At 46.4% G+C, this 27,226-nt stretch overlaps 1 protein-coding gene and 1 non-coding gene across 2 annotated transcripts; one reads left to right on the top strand and one right to left on the bottom strand.

Annotated features, from left to right (window-relative positions):
* Nucleotides 1-562: 562 nt before the first annotated feature.
* Nucleotides 563-25,229, bottom strand: B4GALNT2 (beta-1,4-N-acetyl-galactosaminyltransferase 2). The gene is made up of 11 exons (XM_032429310.1): nucleotides 25,202-25,229; nucleotides 20,217-20,391; nucleotides 19,300-19,437; nucleotides 12,628-12,734; nucleotides 11,386-11,423; nucleotides 9,620-9,800; nucleotides 8,379-8,465; nucleotides 4,250-4,437; nucleotides 3,386-3,526; nucleotides 1,244-1,463; nucleotides 563-768 (listed from the first exon to the last, which is right to left on the bottom strand). Exons 1-11 carry the CDS (start codon nucleotides 25,227-25,229, stop codon nucleotides 563-565), a joined length of 1,509 nt encoding a protein of 502 aa, XP_032285201.1.
* On the top strand, nucleotides 8,907-9,011 carry LOC116647771. Its single transcript, XR_004302377.1, has one exon. It is a non-coding gene; the product is annotated as a U6 spliceosomal RNA (small nuclear RNA).
* Nucleotides 25,230-27,226: the final 1,997 nt, after the last annotated feature.

Genomic DNA, 27,226 nt, shown 5'->3' with positions numbered 1-27,226 from the left:
TTGTCACTCCTCCCTCCTCTGATCCCCTGATCCTGGCTGCGAAAGTCTGCTAGCGGACTGAACTGGACCAGGCTGCAACATCCTCAAGACCAGGACCCTGTATTATTCACGTCATCTGAGTCCCCAGGGTAGCAACAAATAATCATTTGTGGAGGCTGGAGAGCATGCTTCTGACTCTGATATAATTTCTACCAAATAATCCTCAAAAACCCCCGCAGCCATTCTTTTGACCAAGGATACCAACCCACACTATACTCTCTTGCAGGAGATCCAATGAGAGGAATCGAGATACCGTGTGTGCGGATGCTCCGTAAATGGTACCGCATCATACAAATAATGATTGTTATTGATGGGCCTCTATCGCCCTTCTCAGGGAATGGTCCATTTCTAATGATCCTTAGCCTCTGATGGGTATCTCTAGTAATTGAGCCCGACCCACCTGCCCCGCCCGCTGGCTTGTCCTTTACAGCATTCGTCTCATTAGGAGTCCCACCATCAGTATCCGCTGTCTTATACACCCACCCCCCAGGAAGTCTAGAGCATTTCTGATGCCCAGGCGCCTTCATGTAGAGCACTGGAGATGGTTCTTGAAGTAGTGGAGAGCCAGCTTGAACTGGACCTGCTTCCTGGTGTTGGTCCGGAATGCTCTGTAGGTCTTCTCCAGGGTGGCCAGCTCCGGGTCGGCCACCGGAGAACGGGCCTGGTGACCTATTATCACTTCTGGACATGACCCCACGAGCAAGCTCCCGAGCCCATCGATAAAGAACTCTGCCAAGAGAGGGAGAACACGAGCTTCAGCCAGAGACGCGGGGCCGTATTCCAGGTCTGGGGGGGAGAGGCAGGTGGGGAAGGGCGCAGAGCCCCCTGCCCAGGCTGACCGAGTTGGAAGGAAACAAATAAGCACATTTGTCAGAGGTGTAGCCAGAGAGGCAGAGAGACCCAGGTGAGCTTTCCAGCTGGACAGAACTGTGAACTCCGGAACTGAGGGGATCGGAGGGAGGGGACAGAGCTTCAGGGGAAGGGTGTCTCGCATGGGAGCAGCAGACGGGAGATAAGAAGTTACAGTGAGAGGGAGGAGGGAGGCAAGAAAGATCCTGAGCTCCCTCATGGGGGGAGGGTAGGAAGGGAGAGAAGCCCACTGTTGCAGGCAAGGACCATGATCAGTGGCTCGTGGCTCTTGGAAAGGACAAAGTCCTGAGGTCAGTCCACGGGCCAGCACCTTCCTCACTCAGGTTGTCCCTACCTGAGTGAGCCACCCGCTGCAGGCGGGGGTCGAAGCCAACTCTCTGGAGTCGCTCCGTGTGGGCCAGGAAGAAGTTGACAACACCACTGGTCACCACGCAGCGGGGAAAGCCATCCAGGGGTCTAAAAGAGCCTGGTCTCCGGTGAAGACAGTCCCCATTCTGACTCTTCTCCAGCAACAGCTTAAACTGGAACACATTCCCAAGTACACTGCCACCTACCTAACCGGCGGGCAGAGAAACGCATGTTAGAGAACACAGACTTGATATCCATGTTGCCTCTGCCAGGAAGCCTTCCTGGACTGAACCTCAGTTACAACAAGAAGCACACCTGTTCTGTATCTACCCTTCACACTCTTCCTCGGATACTCTCTTGTTGCTGTTGGGGCCAGAGCCTTCCGCACATCACGGCTAGGTCCCTTGATCTTTTAACCCAGAAAATCTCCTTGGTGGGAGCAGAAAGCACCAAGTCCAAAGGGCACACAACCCTGCCCTACTCACCTGACAGCAAGTTCCCTCTTTCCAGAAGGTAGGGCACTCCGTTTCACAAGGAGGAGCAGTGTTTGGGGTGCAGGCAAGCAACAGTCTGCGTGCACACAGGTGCCTTTGTGGAGTCCCCACTGCCGGGCTCCTTGCAACAAAACAAGCCGTGTGCCGTGTGTCTCAAGCTGCCTTCCCCCTCCTCCTCTGCTCCTGGCTCTCCTCCCTGAGCTGTCTGTGCACGCGCTCACCGAAGATATGTGCGTTTCTGTGTGTGAGCCCCAGCAAAACAGAATGAGTCCTGAGCCATCATAATCATCTAGGGTGGCTCCTTGTCCCCCATCTTCTTCCTTTAGCAAACAGACCCTCTGCGTTGTAAGTGGACTAAATTAAGATACAGCCAGCTACGCCACTAAAGACGGACCCTCCCCACTTCCCTTGCGAGGTTTGACCGTGTGTCTTAAGTCCTGGCTGAAGGGATGTGAGTTGGAAGGGACGTCTGCAACTTCTAGCACATTTTGCAAAGACAAATGCTTGTTCTCCATGTTCTCTCCCCCTTTCTTCCGGCCACGCAGCCAAGGCCCAAGAGGACGGCGCAGCACCAAGGGAAGGAGGCTGGTCCAGGCGGACGCTGGAAGCAAAGTCAAGGGCCAGCTTGGATTTTTACACGACAGGAGCTATGCTTTCTATCTCACTGATGCTACTGTGATTTCCTCTCTGGAACAGGAGTAGCCGGAAGGTATCTTTGGGGACGCAGGCTGTCGCTTGCCTGCACCCCAAACACTGCTCCTCCTTGTGAAACGGAGGGCCCTACCTTCCGGAAAGAGTGAACAGATGCCTTGGGGACTGTCCTCCCGGAAGAGATAACTGTGATCACAATGCCACTGATTTTCTTATCCATTTCCTGTTTTTTCTTTTCTTTAAAAAAAAAAAAAAAACATAGCTTTTATTGAGCTATCTTTGATACATTAAAATTGTACATATATTTTTAATTCTATATATTTAAGGTGTACAGCTTGATGTTTTGATATATGTCTACACTGTGAAAAGATCACCACAATCAAGCTAATTAACAACATATCCATCACCTGCATAGTTACCATTGTGCGCGTGGCCAGAAGATTGAAGATCTATTCGCTTCACAAATTTCGAGAATACAAGAGACTATTATTAACTGTAGCTGCCTTTTGCTTTTCTATATTTCAAATGACTTTTGATGTTCTCATTCTTCTTTTTTAAATGTCATTAGGGCTATGTGTGCTTTTAAAACTTTGTACCATTCGCGTTTTTTTTTTAAATGGCGTGTGACAACCAGAGAGCGCCACTGTTTCACCTCACACCAGTCCAGGGGGTGGGGGGGGCAGTTAGAAGTGATACATAAACACACCATTTTAAAGGCAGAACAAGGGTTAATGTGTGGGGGGGTGTAATTTGCTCAAAGAAAATTAAATTTGGAGGCAGAAGCAGAAACCGCACAGCGCCTGATTCCTGGTGTGATGCTCTCAACCCGAGCAGTGCCGGCTTATTCCTCTCCTGCATCAGCCCCTGGCCCTCCCCAGGACCCTCCCCCTCCTGCCCCTTCCTCTCCCCTCTCCTCCTCCCCTTCCCTCTCCTGGCTGTCTCTACAGGTTGCAACCGGGGTAAACCTGGCAACTCTCCCTTACCACGTCCAGCTCTGTTTTCTCGAGGACATCCACCAGCACCTCTATCTTGGTGTTGTTGTTGAAGAGGAAATCATCGTCCACCCAGAGAACGTATTTGGTGGTGACCTGAGAGATGGCCAGATTCCTACCAGCAAACCAACCCTGCAGGTGAAATGAGGTTAGATCAGTGGTTGCCATCCCTGGGAGCTTTCTAAATTCCCAACAGCCAGGCTGCGCCCCAAACAGCGGTTGAGAACTACTGGGTTAAAGGGAGTCCATGTCTCAGAGACACTGGAGGAAAGACAGTGACTCCCTGAATCAAAGGCTGAGGCAAAGAAAGGCTAGGAAGTCCTTCCTTGGTCCTAGGACCAGTGTGGATGGATTGAAGTCCTTTTTCAACTGAGTCTCTGTGGCTCTCCTTCCATTTCCCCTGTTGGTGCCTGGAAGGTGTTGGAGGGTGGGGCGCTATGGTACGTATAATACCCATTTCCTTCTGTGTGTCCTTGTAGGAGGGAGGGTGTGTGTGTGGGAGAGAGAGAGAGAGCCTCTAGCTTGGGTAGAATCATAGGGATAACAAGTTTCTCTGCATGTCAGGAATCCCTAGAATGTCAGACACCTCAAGTCACCTAGAAGGACCTCAATTAATGTCCATACCAATCTCGAGGGAAGGCAGATTAACCACTTATTAATGCAGAAACGTGAGAGTGATCCGATTTCTCTGTGAATTTGGAGTCAGCAAAGGGACTCAGAGGACGGTCCACCCCCTCTACTCCAGGATCATGCCACCCTGGGAAAGCCACTCAAGCGTCCCCATCCGGGGTGGAACCTGACTCTGGGGTCCTCTTTCCCAGGACCCTGATGTCTCCCCATCCGGGCGGGATGTACCTTCCCAAAGGGCATGGTGTAGTACTCCACATGGTTGTCATTAATCTTCAGGGGCTCCTTGCTGTCATCGGCCACGATCACTATCAAGTCTGGGTAGTACTCACGAATGCTCCGTAGCATGGTCATGAGCTTGTGGGGACGGAGGAAGGTTTTGGTGGCAATGGTCACCAGGTCTCTGAGCTTCCTCTCTGGGCAAGAAAGGGTTGATGTCAGAACTCTGTCTTTTGGGAAGCCTCACTGATTTGACTTGCACTGTTCTGGTGATTTCTTTATGCCGCAACTTCTCAGTGTGGGCCTCGTGCCCACCGCACTTAGTAAGAGTTTGTTAGTTGGAATAGAAAATAAATATATTTACAACATAGCCAGCTTGTTGAAATTTTATCCATCTTCTAGAATTTCTTTCCCTGGTTCTGTTGGCCCAACTACGCCATCTCCTACTGTCTGTATGAATGCTTTGTCTTACCAGCACTTGGCTTGCATGCTGCTGTCATGTTAATCCTAGGAATTGAGATGCACAGAGCTCTGCCCATCAAGGGGTTCAAGATGGAGGGACACGGGGCAGGGCCGGGGAGTGGAGAAAGGTCTAAAGGACTTGAGACCTGCCCCTGTCATCAGCTGCACTCCTAGAGAGAAACACACTTGGTCTCTCTCCTCAGGAAGACATCAGTGGTCTGTAGCTCTCCTTGGAGAGTGGAAGGTCTGGACCAGATAGTCCAGCTTAAGGTGTGTGATACCACAAAAACTTGGAAAAGGAGCAGCTTTTCTGCGGAAGAGGCCTCATGATGAATCACCTGGAGCTGTGGTGTGTTTTTGGGATTCAGTCATCAAACGTGGAGCCACGTCAGTGGACTGAGCCTGTGGGATACCTAGTTGGGGTGGGGTGGGCTCTGTTGGGAGTTAATGCATGCTGAAAGCCACTACCCTACCCGTGGCTTATGGATGAGTGCTCCAGAACCCCACTGCAGAGCCCCTTCTCAGAATGACAGAAGTCAGAAGTCTTTCCAGAATCCTCTTTTTAATACCTGTTGCACCATTACACCAGCTCCCCCTGGGTCGGAAGGCATGAGGGAAAAGTGATCAGTGGGAAGAGTCAAGTAAATGGTGTTCAAGGGCATGCCAAGTGAATCGTGTCCCCCCTTTTCTTGGGCCACATGCCAAGTTTGGTTCTTTTGTTATAGTAAAGAGAGAACCAGGGGCATGAATTACTAGAGGATGTGGTCAAGATAGGGGGCTCCTGGCTAGGTTCGTGGTGTAGCTTTCTGTTTGAGAGTCCTTATTTTTTCCAAATATATAGCAACGATAAAAATACAAAGATATAACTATGCTCAAAAATATACATTACTTCTAAGGAACAGAAATAAAAAGCAGTGATCAGAGCTGGGACCTGCCACATTCTGGGATCAGAAGCAGCAGAGGAGGCTGATTCTGAGGAGTAATGGAATTAAGGTGTCTCACGGGATGTGTGGGTCCAGAGCCAGGCTTTTTGCTAGAAGCCATGGACAAGAGCTAGGTTGCACACCCTCTATCCCTCATCACTACCTGCCAGGCAAGGAACACCAGAACAGCCACTACCCCTGCACACACCTCTGGATGCAAACAGAAATGACACCACCTCACATGACCACGACCTGCGCCAAGCCACCCTCAGGCCCAGCAACTGGTTCTTTAATAACCCAATATCACCATGTGGCAGGAACCCCGAGACTCCAGTATAAAATAGTAGACCAGAAAGCTGGGCAGACACGGAGTAGATCCAACGCTAAAGCTATGAGATGGGAAGGAGTCAGGAGAGAGAAGGGAGAGGAAAAAATAAGCGAGCGAAACCTCCTGCTCAAGATGAGCTCACCAACCAAAATTACAGAACACTTAAAGAGAATTAGTATGAACGACAGCCGACGAATCTACCAAATCTATCGTGTACAGATGAACCCATTCCAGATAGACCGAAAATAATAGAGAAATCTGAAAATGATTTAAAATGAGAATGTTCAAGCAAAGGCATACATACATTTTCCCCCCTTTTTCTTTTTACAGAAACAATAGATTACTCTTCCCTCTCTTCTGTACCTGCTTATAACTTGGAAAGCATTTTGCAGCAGTATTAAAAAATCCCTCCTCCTGTGTTTCCCCTCCCTCCTTCTGAATGCCACTGCATGGAATTTCATTATATGGATGGACCACACTTGATCTCATCAGTGCATCGCACCTGGAAGGTTTTTGTCTTCACAAACAATGCTGCAATAAAGAACCCCAAACAAACATCATTTCACACATATATAAGTATCTGTACGATAATTTCTAGAAGTGCAATTGGTGGGCCGAAAGGAATGCACCTCCCAAACGTTGATAGGTATGCCAAACTGCCTCCGGAAAGGCTGTGCCAATTTACATTTCCCACCAGGAGTTTATAAGAATTCCTGCCCCCCACTCTTTGTCCAATACTTTCTGATATGAATGTATTTTTCATTTGCACTTTTTTTAGTATGAGACTGAGCATATATTTTATTTTATTTTATTTATTTATTTATTTATTTATTTTTTAAAGATTTTATTTATTTATTTGACAGAGAGAGAGACAGCGAGAGAGGGAACACAAGCAGGGGGAGTGGGAGAGGGAGAAGCAGGCTTCCCGCTGAGCAGGGAGCCCGATGCGGGGCTCGATCCCAGGACCCTGAGATCATGACCTGAGCCGAAGGCAGACGCTTAACGACTGAGCCACCCAGGCGCCCCGAGACTGAGCATATATTTTAATGGCTAAAAGTATTGTTGAATTTAATCTGTTGCCAACTGTGTGTTTTTCCATTGGCTTATTAGGTGTTTGGTTTTTTGTTTTGTTTTGTTTAGGTGTTTTTTTAAAAAAAAAATTGCCCACCTGGGTGGCTAAGATGGTTAAGTGTCTGCCTTCAGCTCAGGTCGTGATCCCAGGGTCCTGGGATCGAGTCCCACATCAGGCTCCTTGCTCAGCAGAGAGCCTGCTTCTCCCTCTGCCTGCCGCTCCCCCCTGCTTGTGCTCTCTCTCTCTCACTCTCTCTGGCAAATAAATAAATAAAATCTTTAAAAACACTTACTTATTTCAGTAATCTCTACAAGGTGGGACTTAAACTCCTGATGGCTCAGTCGTTAAGTGTCTGCCTTCAGCTCAGGTCATAGTCCCAGGGTCCTGGAATCGAGCCCTGCATCGGGCTCCCTGCTCTGCAGGAAGCCTGCTTCTCCCTCTCCCACTCCCCCTGCTTGTGTTCCCTCTCTCGCTGTGTATCTCTCTGTCAAAAAAATAACTAAAATCTTAAAAAAAAACAAAACAAACTTCTGACCCCCAGATCAAGAGGTGCATGCTCCACTGACCGAGCCAGCCCGGCACGGAGGCCTACCTAGTAGGTGTTCTTATGGATTCATAGGCACTTTCAAGTAAAAGTACACCTTTGACTTTAGTGTGTGTTGAAGATATTTTTTTCCCCAATTTGTCCTTTGTCATTTGTCTTTGCTTTTGGTGGTTTTCTGCCCTAAAAACATTTAAAAATTTTATGTATTTTATGTGTGTAGTCTTTTCTTTCTGGTCTTTGTGTTTTGTGTCATATTTAGAAAGGTCTTATACTCTAAGATTATGTTTTAAACTCCATGGGTTTTTTTCTAGCACCTAAAAATATGAGATATTTGATCAATTTGGAATTTATCTTGGTATGAGCTGTAAGATAGATTCAACTTTTTATCTTCCTTTATCAACACAGTTGTCCCATGTGATTTCTTGGATCATCCATCTCTTCACCCTTTAATTTGGAAAGCTACCTTGATCACATGGTAAAGCTCCAACATATCTGTCTCTGGGTTTCCAATTCGACTCCATTGATATATCTAGCCATGGTCCAATACCACACTGTTTTTATTACTATTACTTATTAAGATGTTATAATTAATTGTATTTTTTTTTCAAAATAAGCACAACCACATAATAAGTTAAATACAATTAAGCAATATTAGGAGAATATTAGAATTTTCTTTCTTGTTTGTCAGGAATCATATCAGAGCAATTATTTTCATCAATTCTTCTCCTGCGCCTCAGAGCTGGTCCCTTCCGAGTTTCACCAACTAGCTACAAGATCCCGCCTTGGAGCCCCAGGAGCAAGGGTCTTACCTGGTCCAGGGTCATATAACTTGGGGATGACAGGATAGCGGATGGTCACTGGAAACTTGACCACCGAGGACTTGGACTCCAGACTCACTGGAGGGAGAAATAAGGTCAAGGAGGGCAGCACTGAGTCTAGGTCACTCTCCACACTGCCCCAAGGAAGCCGATTTGCAGCAGGGGTAAAGGTTCAGTAGAGAATGTCTGCCTGGGAGGAGACCCCACAGAGTCGACAGCATTCTGCCTCCTGACTTGCTGTGTGTCTCTGGGGTAACTGGCTGAATGCCTCCTTCTTCTTTTTTTTTTTGTTTTTTAATTAAGCAATCTCCATGCCCAACACAAGGCTTGAACTCAGGACTCTGAGATCAAGAGTCGCATGCTCCACCAATGAGCCAACCAGGCGCCCCCTGCTGAATGTCCCTTAACTCGCATTTCTTCCACTGTGAGAGTCTGGTGGGGTAGAATGGGTTTGGAATCATAGGGTCTGGATTAAGTTTGACTTTACCATTTATTACCTGAACTACCTTGGGTAAATTAGCGCTTGTTTCAGCAGTTCAAATACTCAAATTGGAAAGATACAGAGAAGATCAGCATGGCCCCTGCACAGGGACTACACGCAAATTCGAAACACCTTGGGTTAATCACTTACTCTCCTCCAGCTACAAAACCAGGATAACACCACCTGCCCTGTTCTATCTCACAGGGTCATTTGGTGAAAGGAAATGTTTGGGAATCTGAAAGTAGAGAGAGCGCTCTCTTTAGTCTGTGGTCATGCATAATCTATCCTGTGTTTCAGTTTTCTGTTGGTGTCCTGGGAATGCATCCTGGGTAGCTAGTCAAAAGAGAAAAGAGTGACTTTAATTCCCCCACATCTCTCTTTTCCTGAAGGTGCCCAGGACAAGACACTGATGCACAGACTGGGTCCCTCCTCTCTCACAGGTGAAGTCTTCAGCTCTGAGAGCTACGGATAATGGGGAACAGAGCCGGGTGGTTTCCAGGTGCATAGCATGAATGATCTGCCCTCACAGAGAGATGCATGTTCTTTCCTTCAAGTCACGCTGTGGGGTCAGTGGCAACATGGGGGTAATGTTGGGGACAGTAATTGAGAAGTTAGAGGTCTAGGTTTAGAAACAAGAGCAAGGGAAACATCCTAAATGCTGGCAGGCTTCCTGGAGGAGGAAGACTTTGAGAGGGCCCGGTGGTATTTTCCCACTCCCTGAGCGTTTTGCCATCCAAGGACAGGCTCTCACCGACATCCACCCTGTTGTGCAGGTACACTGTGCTGGTGTATGTCAGGTGCTGGAGGATGAAATTCAAAAGCTTCCGGTCACTGGTCGAAATGGTCAGCTGCTTCTGGCCTCTGCCCTGCACCACACTGTCTGGGATGTCAGCGAGAGTATTCAGTGTCCCCAGAGAAGCTGTCACGGTGACCTAAGGTGGGTGAGGTAGAAAGACGCTAAATGCAAGGGAAAGCACATGCCCCGGAATGGCCAGCAGGGGGCAGAGCGCGTGAGGCTGAGAGGAGGTGCCCCCGGATGTCCCTGGAAGCTGGGGTCTGGCTCCAAAGCCCTCCGCTGCTCTATCCCCGGCGAACTAGAACCAAGTCCTGGGGACTCGTGTGTTCAAGGGCCATTGCTCTCTTAGGTCTTGGCTTACAGGATCCCATTCTAGATTTCTTCTTACTCCCTCTGACTGCTCCTTTTGATTTCCAACTGCCTCCGACCGCCTCCTCCTCCGCCTCCGTCTGACCTCCCAGTGGAGTTTTTCCAAGGTTGGTTCCGTGCCCTTTTCTCTGACTATTCAACAGCGTCACACTTGAGGAGGCGGCTTTAAATACCATTCAGATGCTAATGGCTTAAAAATGTGTGTCTCTAGCTCCCGTCTTTCTGAGACCCAACTGCCTGGCTGGTTGCTCTGCTAGGAAGTGCCACGGGCAACCGAAATCTTTACAACTGCTGATTTTTCTCTATAAACCTGTTTGCCACTCTTTCCTTGGTTTCCCCTGCCTCGTGAATGGCACCTTCATCCATTCAACTACTGAAGTCCCTAAAGGAGGTCATTGCTGTTCTGAGGGAGTCTTGTTGGGTCTACCTTCAACATGGAGCTAGAACTGGTCCCTTTCTCTCCATCCCATTGCTACTCCCTAAAGCAACTCTCCTCTCCTGCCTTCTCGTCCTCTGGGCAGCCGGGTATTTTTATGAAAAGTACACTGGGTTACGTCACGCCTGCTGAAAACACTTCGGTCAGCCAACAGGTGTTTTCTGAGATCCAAATTATAGGTCCTGGGAAAAGAGTAGTGAATACAACCAACTCCCCGCCTCCAAGAGGCTTATATTCTAGTCGGGGAGAATGGCGGTAAGCATATCATGATGCATATAAAATAATTCAGGTACAGGAAAGCACCACGAAGAGGATAACACAGAGCACCTGGAAAGTGGCAGAGGTGGGGGAGGGGTGCTTTGCTGGTAGTGGGGGAAGGCAGAGCAGGCTGTTGAGGATAGAGTACTCTGTTTTGCAGATTTGCTCACTCATCACCCACTCCAACCTCTGGCATGCAGAGTGGGAAAAGTAAAACTACATTTCCCAGACTCCTTTTTAGATTAGGGTTCTGGATGCAGTTTGCCTCCCAGCCATCACTCTATGGGCACAAGGGCTGGATTTGGAGCTACATTAAGCGGGGAACGAAAGGCAGGGCACGGAGCCCCGGTCTTGCTGGCTGGCGCTAACCCTGGCGGAGGCAACATGCACCGGCAACATGCAATTCCTCTTGCAGCAAGACCAGCAGCATTTGTGCTGGCCCGGGGCTCTGGAAGTCCTTGGAACTGCAGCCACTGAATGGCTGGAAAAATCATGCCTTCTGGAGGCATCCTACCCCCTCTCCCCACCTTGGACTCGTGTCGGATATTTAATCTGGATGAGCACTCTGTCAAAATCCAAGACCCATGACCATTGGGCACGACCAGCCATCATTGGGCAGTGATGCCAAGTGCAAAAAGGGGCTGGGAAGGGGACTTGCCTCATAGATGGGGGCCTCTGGTCCTTCAAACTGGAGACCTGGAGGACAGAAAAAAGGATAAAAAACACCATTTGAGAGGATGCCAAGGGCTCCCTGATGCTCGCTACCTTCCTGATGACTCCTACAAATCCTTCCACAATCCTTCCCGGGGTCACCTCTTATCCAGGGTGTTTGCTGACCACTCCCCTCTCCCTGGGGTCCTGTTAGGGGGTGTCCCATGGTCCTTCTCAAATTCCAGTGCATCTAAAGCCTCTGATGCCCACCCTCAGCATTGGACATGTTCTGTGAATTAATCCAGCCCCTTCCAGGATCTCTGTTACTGAAGGGAAGGCAGCAATGGATAAGTAATGAATCATCTTTATATGAGGTCCCTAGAATAGTCAAATTGGTAGAGATGAGACAAGACATTCTACTGAATGGTGGTTGCCACAGGTGGGGGTCGGGTGGGGGGAAGGGAGTCAATGTTAAATGGGTACAGAGTTTCAATGGGGGAAGATTATAAAGGTCTGGAGATGGATGATGGTCACAGTTGCAGAACAATGAGAATATACTTAATGCCACAAAACTGTGTGCTTAAAAATGATTAATATAGTAAATTTTATGTTTTGCATATTTTACATGCAAAAAAAGGAATCATCCAAAATGGCAAATCACCTTTTTAAATGACTATTCAAAAATACTAGCAATTCCTCCAAATGTATTTACTTTAGAATCTCTCTCTGTTCTTATAATATGACTAATTCAAGTTCTAATTCAAATATAGCCTCCCTATGGGGTCTTAGATAACTTAAGTCATCTGTGAAATTGGCAAAGTAACATTTACCTCACAGGGATGTGGTGCTGAACTAGAGAAGTGTGTAGAAATCCCTTGTGGAGGGGGGTTTTAACCAACATAAATGTTCTTTTCAATATCCTCTCCCAGGAGATGGGCTCATCTTTGCCTGGGCTCATGATGCTGGAGGACCTCAAAAAGCCAATCATGTCCTACGATTCCCTGAGGCACACAGATTTCTGTCCTCTTCTGTGTTATCTCAGATCCCCGGGGAGGTCACATCGGCTAAGGCGGTTCCCAATGGTGGAAACACTGAGACTAACCATTAAATGAAATCATGTCAAGCTTCCCGCATTGTGCTGAGTACACAGCAGATACTCAATGAATGACTGTTCGCATCCACTCCCCCATTTTGCTTAAGAAGAGTTAAGAAAGTTGCCTGGCTCCTCTCCACATGGAGATGTACCTACCTGGGATGGGAACTGTGTGCAGGGGCATCACCTCTACCCCATGGACCGGGTACCCAAAAGGGAGGTTGGGCTGAGCCAGCAGCGGCGGTGGACGGGGCAACCCTTCTCTGCAGGAAACAGTACCAGAACCGTTAGCAGCTGCTCTCACGCGCCCCCCTGGTTAGTTCTGAAAGTGGTACCTGTGCCCGGAGCTCCTTGCTGCCAATGGGGAGAAATCGAAAGTAGATTGTCCTGTTCGCCCCTCCATTCCCTCCCTCCTTTATTCACCCCTCCATTCCCTTCCCTCCAGCCTTGAATTCTGCAAAGGAATTGAGGCAGTTTACAACAAAGCACATACAAAATTAAAAACACAACCCGGGAGAAAGAAGAAACAAAATAACAAGACCATCTGGGTGAACGCAGCGGCAGCAGCCAAATGCCAGGGTCACATGTGAACTTCCTGGTAGTCAGGGTATAAAGCGATTATCAACAGGACAAAGCAAACAACTTCTGAGGCAAATAAACCTTTTCCTGGCACTGAACTCAAAAAGAAAATACATCACAAGAAATGTGATTTCTTGCCTCGGTATTTTCAGAGCAAACACGGTGATGATTTCCGTATGATTTTGTTGTTATTACAACCTCAGTCAAGGGCAGGCACATAACAAGCCAGCGAGATGGATTCTTTGGGGGACTACGGTAATATGGTTGAAATGCAGCCTTTGGGGATCCAGCGTGGCCAAGGGTATCATTTAGATCACCTGGAAGAAAAATTAGACTACTCTAGTGAATATTTGAGAATACGAAAGAGACAAAATTTAAAAATGGGAAATGATGTAAATAGGCAATTAAGAGAAGAGGAAGTACAAATGGCTAATGCATAAATGAAGCGTGCTCAGTTTCAAAATTAACCAGGGAAATGCAACTTTAAAAACAATGAACTGGAGGTGCCTGGCTGGCTCAGTTGGTAGAGCCTATGACTGTTGATCTCAGGGTTGTAAGTTCAAGCCCCACGCTGGGTGTAGAGATTGCTTAAAATAAAATAAAATCTTAAAAAAAAAAAAAAAAACACAAGGAAATACCTTTTTCATTAATGTTTCAAAACGTAATGATAAGGAGTATTGGTTAGGTAGGGGGTGGTACTACGCTTACCCACTGGTCACGAAAGTGTGAATTAACATAAGTCCTCTTGAATGCAATTTGCCAGTATTTATTAAAAGTAGAGTGAGCAATTCAGATGCTAGTTAAGGGGAGAAACACCTCCCTGTGTAAACAACGACGTGCATAAGGAGGTTCATTTCAGCACTGTTTGAAATGAACATCCTGGGGTGCCTGGGTGGCTCAGTCGTTAGGTGTCTGCCTTCGACTCGGGTCATGATCCCAGGGTCCTGGGATCGAGCCCCGCATCGGGCTCCCTGCTCCACGGGAAGCCTGCTTCTCCCTCTCCCACTCCCCCTGCTTGTGTTCCCTCTCTCACTGTGTCTCTCTCTGTCAAATAAATAAAATCTTAAAAAAAAAAAAAAAGAACATCCTCATAAGCATCTTAACAAAATAAGGAAAGAATGTAAATATAATGTAAGATTATTATTATAAATTATGTAAATGTAATAATGAAAATTTCCCTCAAATCTGAATATCATTCAATAGGATAATGGCTTAATAAAATTCAGTGTATTCATATTCATAGCTAAATAGCAATTAAAAGGGAAGAACTAGGTATATAGATAGCTCTTAAAAATGTGCTTAAGGAGGGGTTCCTAGGTGGCTCAATTGGTTAAGCCACCAATTCTTGGTTTTGGCTCAGGTCATGATCTCAGGGTTGTGAGTTCAAGCCCCACGTTGGGCTCCAAGCTGTGCGCGGAGCCTGCTTAAGATTCTCTCTCTCTCTCCCCCTCTGCCCCCTCTCCTTCTGCCTCCTGCCTGTGCTCAAGCACTCTCTCTCTAAAACAAAAACAAAAACAAACTTAAAAAAAACGATATTGAATGAAAAAAGCAAATTCTAGAGTGATTTGTTCTTATGGTATCAATTACATTAAAAACATACACACAGTTGGGTGAAACAGGTGAAGAGGATGAAGCACCGAATCATGTATAGTATTGTTGAATCGCTATATTGTAACATAACACTGTATGTTAACTACACTGGAATTAAAATAAAATTTAAAAATACACACAAAAACCCAAGAGTATATGTTTATGTGGATATAGATACACATACATATGTATGTGATTATGTGTGTTCATCTGTGTGTATAGCAGTATAAAAAATTGTGTGGAATAATATATACCAAACTCCTAAGGGCAGATTGGGTTGGCAAGAGAGCATATCATATAAGGAAGGGAAGCAAGGAGAGTTGAGGGGGTTGGTTCAAGTGGACTTTTTTTATTTTTATTTTTTTTTAAACTTTTTTTTTAAAGATTTTTATCTATTTATTTGAGACAGAGAGAGTACAAGCAGGGAGGAGGGTCAGAGGGAGAGGGAGAAGCAGGCTCCCCACTCAGCTTGGAACCCGACATGGGGCTCGATCCCAGGACCCTGAGATCATGACCTGAGCTGAAGGCAGCCGCTTACTTGACTGAGCCACCCAGGTGCCCTTCAAGTGGACTTTTTTTTAAAGAGCATTATCCATATACTACTTTTTCTTTAAAGATTTTATTTATTTATTTGAGACAGAGAGAATGATAGAGAGATAGCATGAGAGGGGGGAGGGTCGAAGGGAGAAGCAGACTCCCCGCTGAGCAGGGAGCCCGATGCAGGACTCGATCCCGGGACTCCAGGATCATGACCCTAGCCGAAGGCAGTCGCGTAACCAACTGAGCCACCCAGGCGCCCCGTGTACTTAACTTTTTAAGTGAAGTATAATATGGAGCCAATCAGACTCAAATGAACCAGAGATCTTACCCAATATCAAGCTCCACTCATGATTTCAAGGATACAGACATTATGGGGCAGAGACCGAGCGTGCAGAGGTCCCGGGCATCGGGGGTGGGTCCCGGCCACGCCTTCCCACATCAGACGTGCGCTCTCTGGCAGAGGATAATAGGCGTGATCTCCAAATGGGGTTTTGTCGGATTCCCTCACACAGCGGAGAGCATGTAAGTTATGAATCATCTCCATTTTATACCCGCAGAGAGTAGTCCAGCTCCGGTGACATTTGCCAGGGGCTGAAGATTCTGGGTTATTTATTCTATGTGATCCCTTTGGCCCTGTGCTAAAGTGGGCACAAAGAGACCAAGAAAATCCCATTCCTGGAGGGGGAGAACCCAGACTGAGACACCAATAACTAGAATACTAGGTCACTTGTTCAGTAACAGGAATGAGGCCAGCTCTGAATGCTACCTTCCGGAACATTCCTTTTGTAATTCTCAGAATTGGAAACTGCTCTCGCTCCTCAGACCTACCACAGCACTCCCCCTGACTAGTATCGTAACACTGAACTCCTGAGTTCCACACCGTTTGCTGAACACACCCGGTGGGCCACAGAACACCCACGGTCATTGCACACTGAGCTGGGGCTCTGTGCGTGATTATGGCAGGGGCAGAGACGGTGAGGTGGAGGGTGGAAGGGACCTGGAGAGGGCACGCTACTGTATCCTCTCTGGTCCGCTGTGAGCTCCCTGGGAGCAGGATCTAGATCAGCTCTGTCTCTGTACCTAACTCAGCACCTTGCTCAGAGCAGTCAGGGTGTTTCTTGGGCTAACGGAGAAAGAGTTGAGGCACGGGTGGGAGCTGAGCATCTTCTTCCCTGGCTACGGCCATGATGACAGGAGACCTGGTTCACATCACTGATTATTACTGGGCTCTGTTCTTGTACCTGCGTTGCTAGGTATAATCCCAGGAGAGCCGGGCATTTCCCCAGGTGAAGGAGGGGCAGGTGAGGACACGGCCAGCTCGTAGCCTTCCCTGTTTGGAGTCAGTTCCTTCTTATAATTAATTCCTCTGCCCAGCTCCCTCTGGACCAGCATCCCCTCCTAGGAGTCCCCTGCCTCACATTCTCCTAGCCCTTTCAGTTCCCCCATCTCACTGTCTCCAGTGTCTTCAAAGCTCCCTGCATCTTCTCCCTCCCCCCACCACGCACCTCCTGCAATGTGCACACCTGAGGTGTTCCTTGCTGGAAACAGCCCTGGCCTCTTTCTCCCAGCAGCCGCAACCTGCCCAACACAGAGACGGAAGCCATCATCCTGCAGGAATCTGCCCCTATGTTTCCCCGCACACCATCCACGTATTCCAGAGATGCTTGTTGAGCCCTACTCTGTGTCAGGCACCTCAAGTCCCCGACTAGCGGGACCTCCCAGACAGTGGCCCAGAGAGACCAGGAGACACAGCGGGAACCACACTGGCGAGAGGCTATCGGAGGGTGGTCCTGGGGCAGAGCCAGGCACGGGTTCTGCTTGCTGTGAGAGCTTATCACATCAACCTATAGTTGTCTCTATAGTTTTCTTATGTCTACTATCCTCTACATTCATCGATGTTACAAACGTGATACAGTTTTAAGCCCTTCCATGTGTCAGTTCATTACATGTCACAACTCTAGGTACGATTACTATCCCCATTTTACAGAAGAGGGTAAGCAGCTTGCCCAAGGTCATCTGGCTGGGATGTGGAGGATGCAGGACCCGAATGCAGCCAGTCAGCCTCCCTCGGCAGCACTGTTAGCTACAGAGCCCTACTGCTCCTCACACGGCTGGGTGGGGCCAAGGTTCAAATCCATGCCAGAATCATGTGTCTGTCCCACTGGTTCTTTGACTTCCAGTGCTGCCTCCTTTGGGTGCCCCCATCTCTCTTCTGTGGAGTCATCCATTTGTATGTAGCTGGCGGGTGGGGAGTGGTAGCTGATTCCCCAAATCGACCCTTGAGGGACCTGACTCGCCCTTTCCCTTCCTTGATTCATGACTCAGGCTCAGCCAGCTGAGCACCTGGGGACCGTTCATCCCAGAGGCACAGATACCACTGTTCCAGCAGTACAAGGAACATTTACCTTCCACCTAACGACGCAAAAAAGCCTGCCTCCCGTACACCTTCCCTGCTGTGTATTCTCCACTGAAAAGCCAGAGTGATATTTTACAAGAGGATCTCAGATAAGAACTTGCCACTTTTAAAAACCATTCAATTCTTGGGGCGCTTGGCTGGCTCAGTTGGTTGGGCATCCAACTCTTGATTTTTGCTCAGGTCATGATCTCAGGGCTGTGAGATCGGCCCCGGGTTGGGCTCTGCATTCAGCGTGGAAGCTGCTTGACATTCTCTCTCTCCCTCTCCCTCTGCCCCTCCCCCCACTCATGCTCTCTCTAAATAAATAAATAAAATCTTAAAAACAAAAACAAAAACAACTGTTCAATTCTTTGCATTACTCAGAAAGCAAAATGCACGCTCCACCTCCCGGCTTACAATGGCCATCATGACTGGCCTCTCTCTGGGCTCATATCCCACCAGCCCTCCCCTGAGTTACTAGAGCTCCAACAGCCACCACCTGCTTGCTTGTCATTCAGCCATCACGAAAGCCCCCCGCCATGCCTGAGGCTCTGGGCCCTGGATTAACTCTTCCTTCTGAGATGCTCCTTTACGGGAGATTGTGGGGACTCCTGCTTGATATACAAATCAGAGTTCAAGGTCACCTTCCTTCATCATCCCATTAAATTTTAGGCCATCAAGTAACATTCTACCACACTATTTTAATTTATTCTTCCATAGAGCACTTATAACCATCTAATATTTAGGTGATTTATGTATCTCTTAATGAATTATGTATCTCCTGGAAGAACTATAAGAGCAATAATATTACTAGTAAACCACAACAATAGCAGTAGGTGATATTTTTGTAGTGCTTGTATATGTCAGGCCCTTCATGAGTTACTAGCTCTTTGTATGTTAATACAACGCATATTACAAAGCCTTCGTAAGTCTATGAAAGAAGTATCTTTATTATAATTTTTCATATGAAGATACTTAAGTACTGGGAGGTCAAGTAACTTGCCATCCGGCCTATTCTAGAGTTCAAGTCCCTAATCATGGTGCTTTTATTTGTAGTTTTTATTATTTTGCTATAACTCATAAATGATTGCTAGAAGAAAGGAAGAAAGGAAGGAAAGAAGGAAGGAAGGAAGGAAGGAGGGAGGGGAGGGAGGGAGGGTAGGCCTGTCCAGCCCTTCTGTGCTCCCTTGGTTCTTGATTTCTTATCCTGGTCATCCTATCACCTATGGTTTTGAGGAGGTTCCAACATCCTTCAAATACCCTTTTGATATAAGCCCATCAGAATCGATCACTGCTCTTTTCAACAATCCTGGCCCATACACGCCAAGTGTGTAATTCTGGGCCCTGCACATAGCAGGGGAAAGTATGTTCTCAACATATAAATGAATTAGAGATGCACCTTGCTGTAAAGTCACCTGCTGTGAAGGCCTGGGTGCCCGGAGCCTGTGCCACCAACACCACATGGCTGTCCCAGACTATTTTCATTCCTTTGCTCTGTTCTTACTATGAAATGCTCTAGACATGCAAAGTTTGATAAATCTTCATTTATGGGTTGTTTTCCTCCATTCTCTCTCCTTGCTTTATTCCTAACAGTTCCCCCCCGCCCAGGGACTCCTGCAAGAGAGGAGTTCCTCCCTGTTTTCTTGGGACCCACACCCTCAAGACACTGTAGAGAGAGCTTTTGCCCTACCCCAGGATCCAAGAGCCCTCACGGTCTGCATTACCTCCTCTGAAAGTGTTCAAATTCAGCCTGTCTCCTCGCTTTCACCGCAGGGAGCTCACTCTGGCCATAAGCATCCTGAAAGTTATAGCTTTCCTGCTGGGTGGTAGCTTCGCATTTGCACTGGTTTTTCGGGAACAGCCTAAAACCAGAAAAGGACTGTGAGCAAGGAGTGGGTGGGTGGGCTGGTGGGTGAGAGAGAACCTAGGGTCTAATCAGTGTGTGGTTCACCATGACCATCTCCTTTCCCATATACCCAACTGTCCTACTTGGGAGGAGATTCTGAAATCCCAGCAGCGGCCCCTCCCAGAGATACAGGGGAGGGGAGGAGAGGGAATGGGGAAGGGGAAGAAGGCCCCCTCTCTGGAATTATCTCCTGCACCAAATGTCTTTAAACTTGAGTCATGTGAGGGGCGCCAGGGTGGCTCAGGCGTTAGGCGTCTGCCTTTGGCTCAGGTCATGATCCCAGGTTCCTGGGATCGAGCCCCGCATCAGGCTCCCTGCTCAGCAAGAAGCCTGCTTCTCCCTCTCTAACTCCCCCTGTTTGTGTTCCCTCTCTCGCTGTGTCTCTCTCTGTCAAATAAATAAATAAAATCTTTAAAAAAAATAATAAACTTGAGTCATGTGAATGCCAGTGGCATCTGGGCGCCACCAGAAGAGGAGGCCAGCAGGACAGAAGGGCAGCATCTTTCTTGCGATTTTAGCCAAAGAGGCCCTCCAGAGTTTTAAGGGACCTTGCTGGGTGCTGTAGAGAACACACTGCACCCTGCAGACCAAACCTTTTCCAGGTCCCACAGTTTGGATCACTTGAACAACAAGCACAGGTTCGGGAAAGCAGGGAACTGGCTATAAAATGGGCAGAGTAAACCATAGGAGGAGCAAGGGAGACACCGGACCAACGTGGAATAACTTGACTCTCACCAGATTCCATCATAGGTAAAGAGGTTCTTGAGACGTTCCTCAGGTAGAAGCTTCGGCATCTGGTTAGCCAGAGCAGAATGAGGGAGCTCTGGCGTGGGGCTACTGAACTCCACACTTCTGAACATAAGTACAACAATGCCAAGTCCTATGAGGAAAACTAAGATCCTGAAGAGCCGCGGAGACTCACACCTGTTGGAACACGAAAGAACAAATTCCATTAACATCTTTTTTCTTGATCACGTAATAAATGACTCGATTGTGTAATATACGTGGGAATAATAACTTGAAGAAAAATATAAGTGAAATATCTTATACTACTTGCCAAAATTGGTGTCTGATTTTAAAAAAGAGTAAAGAATCAAGCTGCAACAAAGAGACTCAGAAAAATCACAAAGCAAAGAATGGGCAAAAACATCCCAAGGGGAACAAAAAAGAACATAAGGTTTGCAATATTTATGTCAGCATAGTTGAATTCAAGGCCAAAAAAATGTATTAAATAGGACAAAAAAGATCACTTGCAATGACCAAATACATGACCCACAAAACAGATGTAGTGGTCATGAACTTTATCCACTAAATAATAGCATTAAGGTACAGAAAGCAGGGCACCTGAGTGGCTGAGTCGGTTAAGCATCTGACTCTTGATTTCAGCTCAGGTCTTTTTTCTTTTTTTTTTTTAAGATTTTATTTATTCATCTGAGACACAGAGATACAGAGAGAAACAGAGAGAGAGCATGAGCAGGGAGAGAGGCAGAGGGAGAGGGAGAAGCAGGCTCCCTGCCGAGCCAGGAGCCGGATGTGGGGCTCGATCCCAGGACCCTGGGATCATGACCTGAGCCGAAGGCAGACGCCCAACCATCTGAGCCACCCAGGCGCCCCTCAGCTCAGGTCTTGATCTCAATGAGTTCAAGCCCCATGTTGGGCTCCACGCTGGGTGTGGAGCCTACTTAAAAAAAAAAAGTACAGAGAGCAAAAAAAGAAAAAGGCAGAAGGATTACAAATGCAAAGATAGTCATAGATTCCAACATTCTCACATCTAAGACCTAACACTCTCACAACTCAGTGCTTCACAAATCAAGTCTCAAAAATATATAAATGATATAATTCATATTCTGTTAAAGAGCTCTTAGAACACTTACAAAAATTGGCCACACAAAGAAAACTGTAATCAAGTAGAAATAGTTCAGATCATGTACTCTGACAGTGCAATCAAAATATAACCTAATGAAAAGCCCCCTTCCCCAACAGCATGGAAATTTTAGAAAAGCTTTCCAAAGCAACCATCAAATCAAGGACATCAGAACAAGAATATAAAGATAATAAAGGCACTACATTCCAGAACTATGTAACACACTCAAACTGTCCTGAGAGGAAAAATTGAAGTTTTAAATACCAATTTCTAACTATGAGACATAAAATTAATAAATTACGCAATCAAATAAGAAGGTTGAAAGAAGGACAAAGAAAAGCAGAAAGAGGAACTCAATAACAATGCAAGGAGAAAGTGGTGAATTAGAGAAACCTAAACTGGAGTAATTGCTAAATCTAAGCCCTGAGTAGACAGCTTTTGTGATATCTGCCTAGTTTATAACCTCCCTTCTGTAAGACTTTTCTCCTGACTCACACTGGTGACAGCTAAGATCCCAGCTCCGCGCTACACGATACTTCCCTGGCAATGGTGGATTGGACCAAGGGTGAACACCTTGTCTGAGGTGGGCCAGTCAACCACAATTTCTTCCCCGGGAATTAGAAATGAGATCAGGTATTCTGGTCCCCTGAACCAAGAAGAGAAGGGGGAATAGAAAGTGAGAGACACAAAGTGAAACCTGGATCTTGAACACCCCATGAAAGGGATGACTTTCTAGAAAAACACAAATGACCTCAACAGACCCCTGAAAGTCTCTGAGGAAATTGCAAAGGCCTATCTACTTTCCCTTTCAACAAAGTCTCAGATCTATGTTTCAAAAGTAAACAATTCTCGTTTATAAAAAAAAAAAGCTTTAGGGGCGCCTGGGTGGCTCAGTCGTTAAGCGTCTGCCTTCGGCTCAGGTCGTGATCCCAGGGTCCTGGGATCGAGCCCCGCATCGGGCTCCCTGCTCCTCAGGGAGCTTGCTTCTCCCTCTCCCTCTCCCCCTGCTTGTGTTCCCTCTCTCACTGTGTCTCTCTCTGTCAAATAAATAAATAAAATCTTAAAAAAAAAAAAAGCTTTACAGTAGTACAAACATAAGTACTTATGAATAGTGATATAAATGTGCTAAATACATAATAGTAACAAGAATGCAATGGTATGTTACATGAACGATTCATCATTAACAAATGGAGTTCTTTCTAGGAGTGCAAGGATGATTCAATATTGTGCATAATTATTATGCAATATTAATAAATTTCACCAGGTGAAAACTCAGAATACGATTTTATTGACAGATGATCTTAGAAGCATTTAATAAAATCCCACATCTATTCTTCATTTGTTAAACATCCCTCATTTAAGAAAGGACCCAGAAGAAATGACATCACACTAATAATCACAGGTACATCTAACACCTAACACCTGCTTCTTGGTCTCTGAATATTCTTCCCCTCTAAAGGAAACCAGAGTGCCTTGGAGAACTGGCCAATTCTCAGTTTGGGGTAAGGGAAATGTAAAGTGAGTCTAGGACATCCCATTGTGCCAGAAAGGACAGGAGCTATCTGCGTGCTCAGTGCAGGGTCTGCTTGGGATTCTCTCTCCCTCTCCCTCTGCCCCTCCCACTTGTTCTCTCTCTCTCCTTCTCTAAAATAAATAAATCTTTAAAAAAAAAAATCCATGAGTCTAATGATACTTCAAGGAAAAAAGTGCACTTTTTAAAAGATTTTTACTTATTTATTTGAGGGGGGGAGGGGCAGAGGGAGAGAATCTCAAGCAGAATCCCTGCTGAGCGCAGAGCCGGACACAGGGCTCTATCTCACCACCTTGAGATCATGACCTGAACCGAAAGCAAGACACTTAACCGACTGAGCCACTCAGGTGCCCCAAGAGGTGCATTTTTAACTAACTTTTTAATTATAGAAAAATTCTAAGCAGATATAGAAAATAAAGAGAGTAGTCAAATGAAGCTCCAGGTAGCCATCATCCACCTTCCGCTCAAGGACAAAATGCATTTATCTATTTCTTCCCATTCCCCTTACTTCCCAAATCATTTTGAAGCAAATCTTGACGTCATATGATTGCATCCACGACTATTCTTGTAGATAGCTCTGAAGGGTACTGGGGTAGCTTTGTACTCCACGTGACTGAGCTGGACCCACCTTTCCAGGAACTCCTTTCCCTGTGTGATGCCAGATGAGGGACAGCCACGAGAGAAACTGGCATAAAATTTGGGAGGCAGGAGTGAAACTGGAGCCATTGTTCTCCGAAGGGCGTCCTGTCCTGTCCTTCGTTAGGGGCAGTGGGGGACAGCAGAGGCACGGGTAAGTTCCATCCACTTGGTCTGCTTCCCCCCACACCTCATCCAGCCCTCCTGCCCAGTGACTGGTCCTGCTGGCTGACAACTCTCAGGTCACGGTCAGAACTTCCTTTGTGAGCTCACAGTAGTAGCCACGAAGAACGAACGATCTTCCATAACCTTCTCCACCAGCTCTTTCTGTGGTTGTCCTCCAGAAGACGGATGCTTCTGGACTCCTGTAAGTTCCAACTCATTCACTTTGCCAAGGCTGGTTCATGAGTTTTCTCTGGTCCCTTTTTGAGCCTTTACTCCCCCAGCTCGTCCCACAAGTGTACCAATTACTGTAATGAATTTCTTTTTTTTTTTTTTTAAGATTTATTTATTTATTTGTCAGAGAGAGAGAGAGAGAGAGAGCCACGCAGAGGGAGAAGCAGACTCCCTGCTGAGCAGAGAGCCGGAAGCGGGACTCGATCCCAGGACCCTGGATCATGACTCTATAATGAATTTCTTATTCTATAATAGTCATAGTAGTTCTGTTTCCTTGACTGAGGCTTGACTGATACAAAGCTTCTTACACACATCACCCCTGCCACACACCCACACGATACTGTTATCACAGCTGAACAATTAACAATCATTCTTTAATACTATCAAATGTCCACATGGTTTAAAACTCCCCATTGTCTTTTTTTTTTTTTTTTTTTTTTTTTTTAAAGGATCAAATCAGGATCCAAAGAAGGTCCATGCATTGATTGATATGTCTCCTAAGTTTTTTTTTTTTTAAAGATTTTATTTATTTATTTGACAGAGAGAGAGACACAGCGAGAGAGGGAACACAAGCAGGGGGAGTGGGCGAGGAAGAAGCAGGCTTCTCACTGAGCAGGGAGCCCGAGGCGGGGCTCAATCCCAGGACCCTGGGATCATGACCTGAGCCGAAGGCAGACACTTAACGACTGAGCCACCCAGGCGCCCTCCTAAGTTCCTTTTAATACATAGGTTCCCCTGCCTCTTTTATTTTTCTTGCAACTTACTTATTGAAGAAATCGTTTCGTCTATCCTACACGGTTTGGGTTTTCCACATCTGAATTTCACTGGTTTCAGCCCCCTGGAGTCATGTGCCTTTGTCCCCAGTATTTTCTATAAATTTGTAGTTAAATCAAGAGGCTCGATCAGATTCAGGCGTGACTTTCTGAGAACACTGCTTCTGAAGTGATGACAGTCTGTGCCCCTCCCTTGAAGAGGCAGGGCGCAGAATAGCTCTGAGCTGCCCCTAATGATGATTGCCTTACTCAGCGGTTCTCAATCTTTTTGGTCTCAGGGCCACTTTACAATTTTATTTTATTTTTAAAGGTTTTATTTATTTTATTGAGAGAGAGAGCACGAGTCGGGGGAAAGGCAGAGAGAGAGAGAGAGAGAGAATCCCAAGCAGACGCCACGCTAAGTGCAGAGTCCGCCGCGGGGCTCCACCTCCCGACCCTGAGATCACGACCTGAGCTGAAATCAAGAGTCAGACACTCAACCGACTGAGACACCCAGGTGTCTCCACTTTACAATTTTAAAAAATTACTGAAGACCCCAAAGAGGTCATTGCATTGGTCATATGGAAAATATTGGTGCCCTGAGTTAATGCCAGTCTTCCAAATGTTAACGCATCTCATTATGCAATGTCAAAAGTCCATATTCATTGGGGCACCTGGGTGGCTCAGCCATTGAGCGTCTGCCCTCGGCTGGGGTCATGATCCCAGGGTCCTGGGATCGAGTCCCGCATCAGGCTCCCTGCTCTGCGGGAAGCCTGCTTCTCCCTCTTCCACTCCCTCTGCTTGTGTTCCCTCTCTCTCTGTGTCTCTCTCTGTCAAATAAATAAATAAAATCTTAAAAAAAAAGTCCATATTCATTAATATCAACACCACCCTCATCAGAGAAGTCTCTACAAACTAAGAGGCTGTCAAGCTCGTTGCAGGGGACAGAAGTTGTACAGAGTTCTAATTTTTTTTTGAAAGCTTGAATTTTATAATTGGCAACAAATACTGCCAGTTGTTTTGCTGAGGGAGGTAACAGGATCACTTGGTCCATTTTTTGAGAAGACATCTACCAAATACCATGGTTGATGAGTCGTACTTTTAAGTTAAAAAGCTCTCCATTAAAAACAAACAAAAAAACAGCTAGTTCATCTCACAGCTCAAATTGCACAACTGTTTTCTCTTGAGACAACGACCACTGTACTTCAGTATATAGCAGGAGTGTTTTATGGGTACATTTCATCAAAAAGATATATTTAGGGGCGCCTGGCTGGCTCAGTTGGTAGAGCATACAACTCCTGATCTTTGGGTCATGAGTTCAAGCCCCACGTTGAGTGAAGACATTACTTAAAAATAAAATCTTTTGGGGAGCCTGGGTGGCTCAGATGGTTAAGCATCTGCCTTCAGCTCAGGTCATGGTAACAGGGTCCTGGGATCGAGTCCCACATCCAGCTCCCTGCTCATCAAGGAGCCTGCCTCTCCCTCTCCTTCTGCCGCTCCCCCTGCTTGTGCTCGCTCTCTCTTTCTCTCAAATAAATAAAAAAATCTTAGGGGTGCCCAGGTGGCTCAGTCGTTAAGCATCTGCCTTCTGCTCGGGTCATGATCCCTGGACCCTGAGATCGAGCCCCGCATCGGGCTCCTTGCTCAGTGGGGAGCCTGCTTCTCCCTCTGCCTGCCACTCCCCCTGCTTGTACTTTCTCTCTCTGTCAAATAAATAAATAAAACCTTTTTTAAAAAAATAAAACCTCCATTTGGAAGGAAGCACAATCGTAAAGATGTCAGACAAAAGCCGTACAGTTCATTGAATGTTTGCATATGGTATGCAGCTTAACAGGGAAAGCCTGAAAAAGAATGAGAGGGCTATTCATATTTTTAATAAAAGGCCGTCTTTGTCTTGTGCAGAACATGTAGAATATATCCTTTAATTTAGTAACTATTTTTTAAAAGGCAGTGATGCTTTGTTATTGAAACTAAAACGAATTTTAATCATAAAATTTCTGAACATCTCATAATTTGTATATACCTATCAGTGTTTACCACTTTTCTTTTTGTTTGAAGCGCAATTTTTTTCCTTTTATTCCCAACCTCTCCTTTAAAAAAAAAAAAGGAATTTCTAGCAATGAATTGAGAAGTCTAATATGACAGGTTTCCTCCACTCTTTGAAACTAGAGCGATCATATGAGACCTTTCCTAAGGCAAAACGGTGCAAAGCAAAGAAGCAATTACCATGAATTTATATAGAAAATTTTTTAGTGTTCCCAGACCCCCAAAGTAACCACACCTAGGCTTTTCTGATACCTCAGGAATGTCTTGCTAACTTATGCACAAAATAAACTGAGATAATGCAGTTGCTCGCAGACACAGTGCAAAGGTTTGGGGGTTTGATTTTGAGATGCTGAGTGTAGTTCCTGGGAAAGGTGCTTGGTGGCGCCCCTGCGTCTGCCCAGGGTGCACGCCGCCTCTGCACAGGGGGCTTGCAAAACAGACCAGGGGCGCTATTTTTGCTTTTCACCTTTTCATCTTTTTTCACAAAAGCAAAATTCCTCTTTGGATTTCTTTTGGTTAA

This window comes from Phoca vitulina, unplaced genomic scaffold (assembly GCF_004348235.1).
Source record: "Phoca vitulina isolate PV1807 unplaced genomic scaffold, GSC_HSeal_1.0 scaffold40, whole genome shotgun sequence".
Classification (NCBI taxonomy): domain Eukaryota; kingdom Metazoa; phylum Chordata; class Mammalia; order Carnivora; family Phocidae; genus Phoca; species Phoca vitulina.
This window is presented reverse-complemented; position numbering and strand designations above follow the sequence as displayed.

Coding starts and splice junctions, on each gene's coding strand:
- B4GALNT2 (XM_032429310.1), bottom strand. CDS start 25,229: ATGACCTCTTTGGGGTCTTCAGTAATTT. Junction 19,438..20,216: donor TTTACCTATGATGGAATCTG/GTGAGAGTCAAG, acceptor TTCTGGTTTTAG/GCTGTTCCCGAAAAACCAGT. Junction 4,438..8,378: donor GTTATATGACCCTGGACCAG/GTAAGACCCTTG, acceptor TTTCTTGCCCAG/AGAGGAAGCTCAGAGACCTG.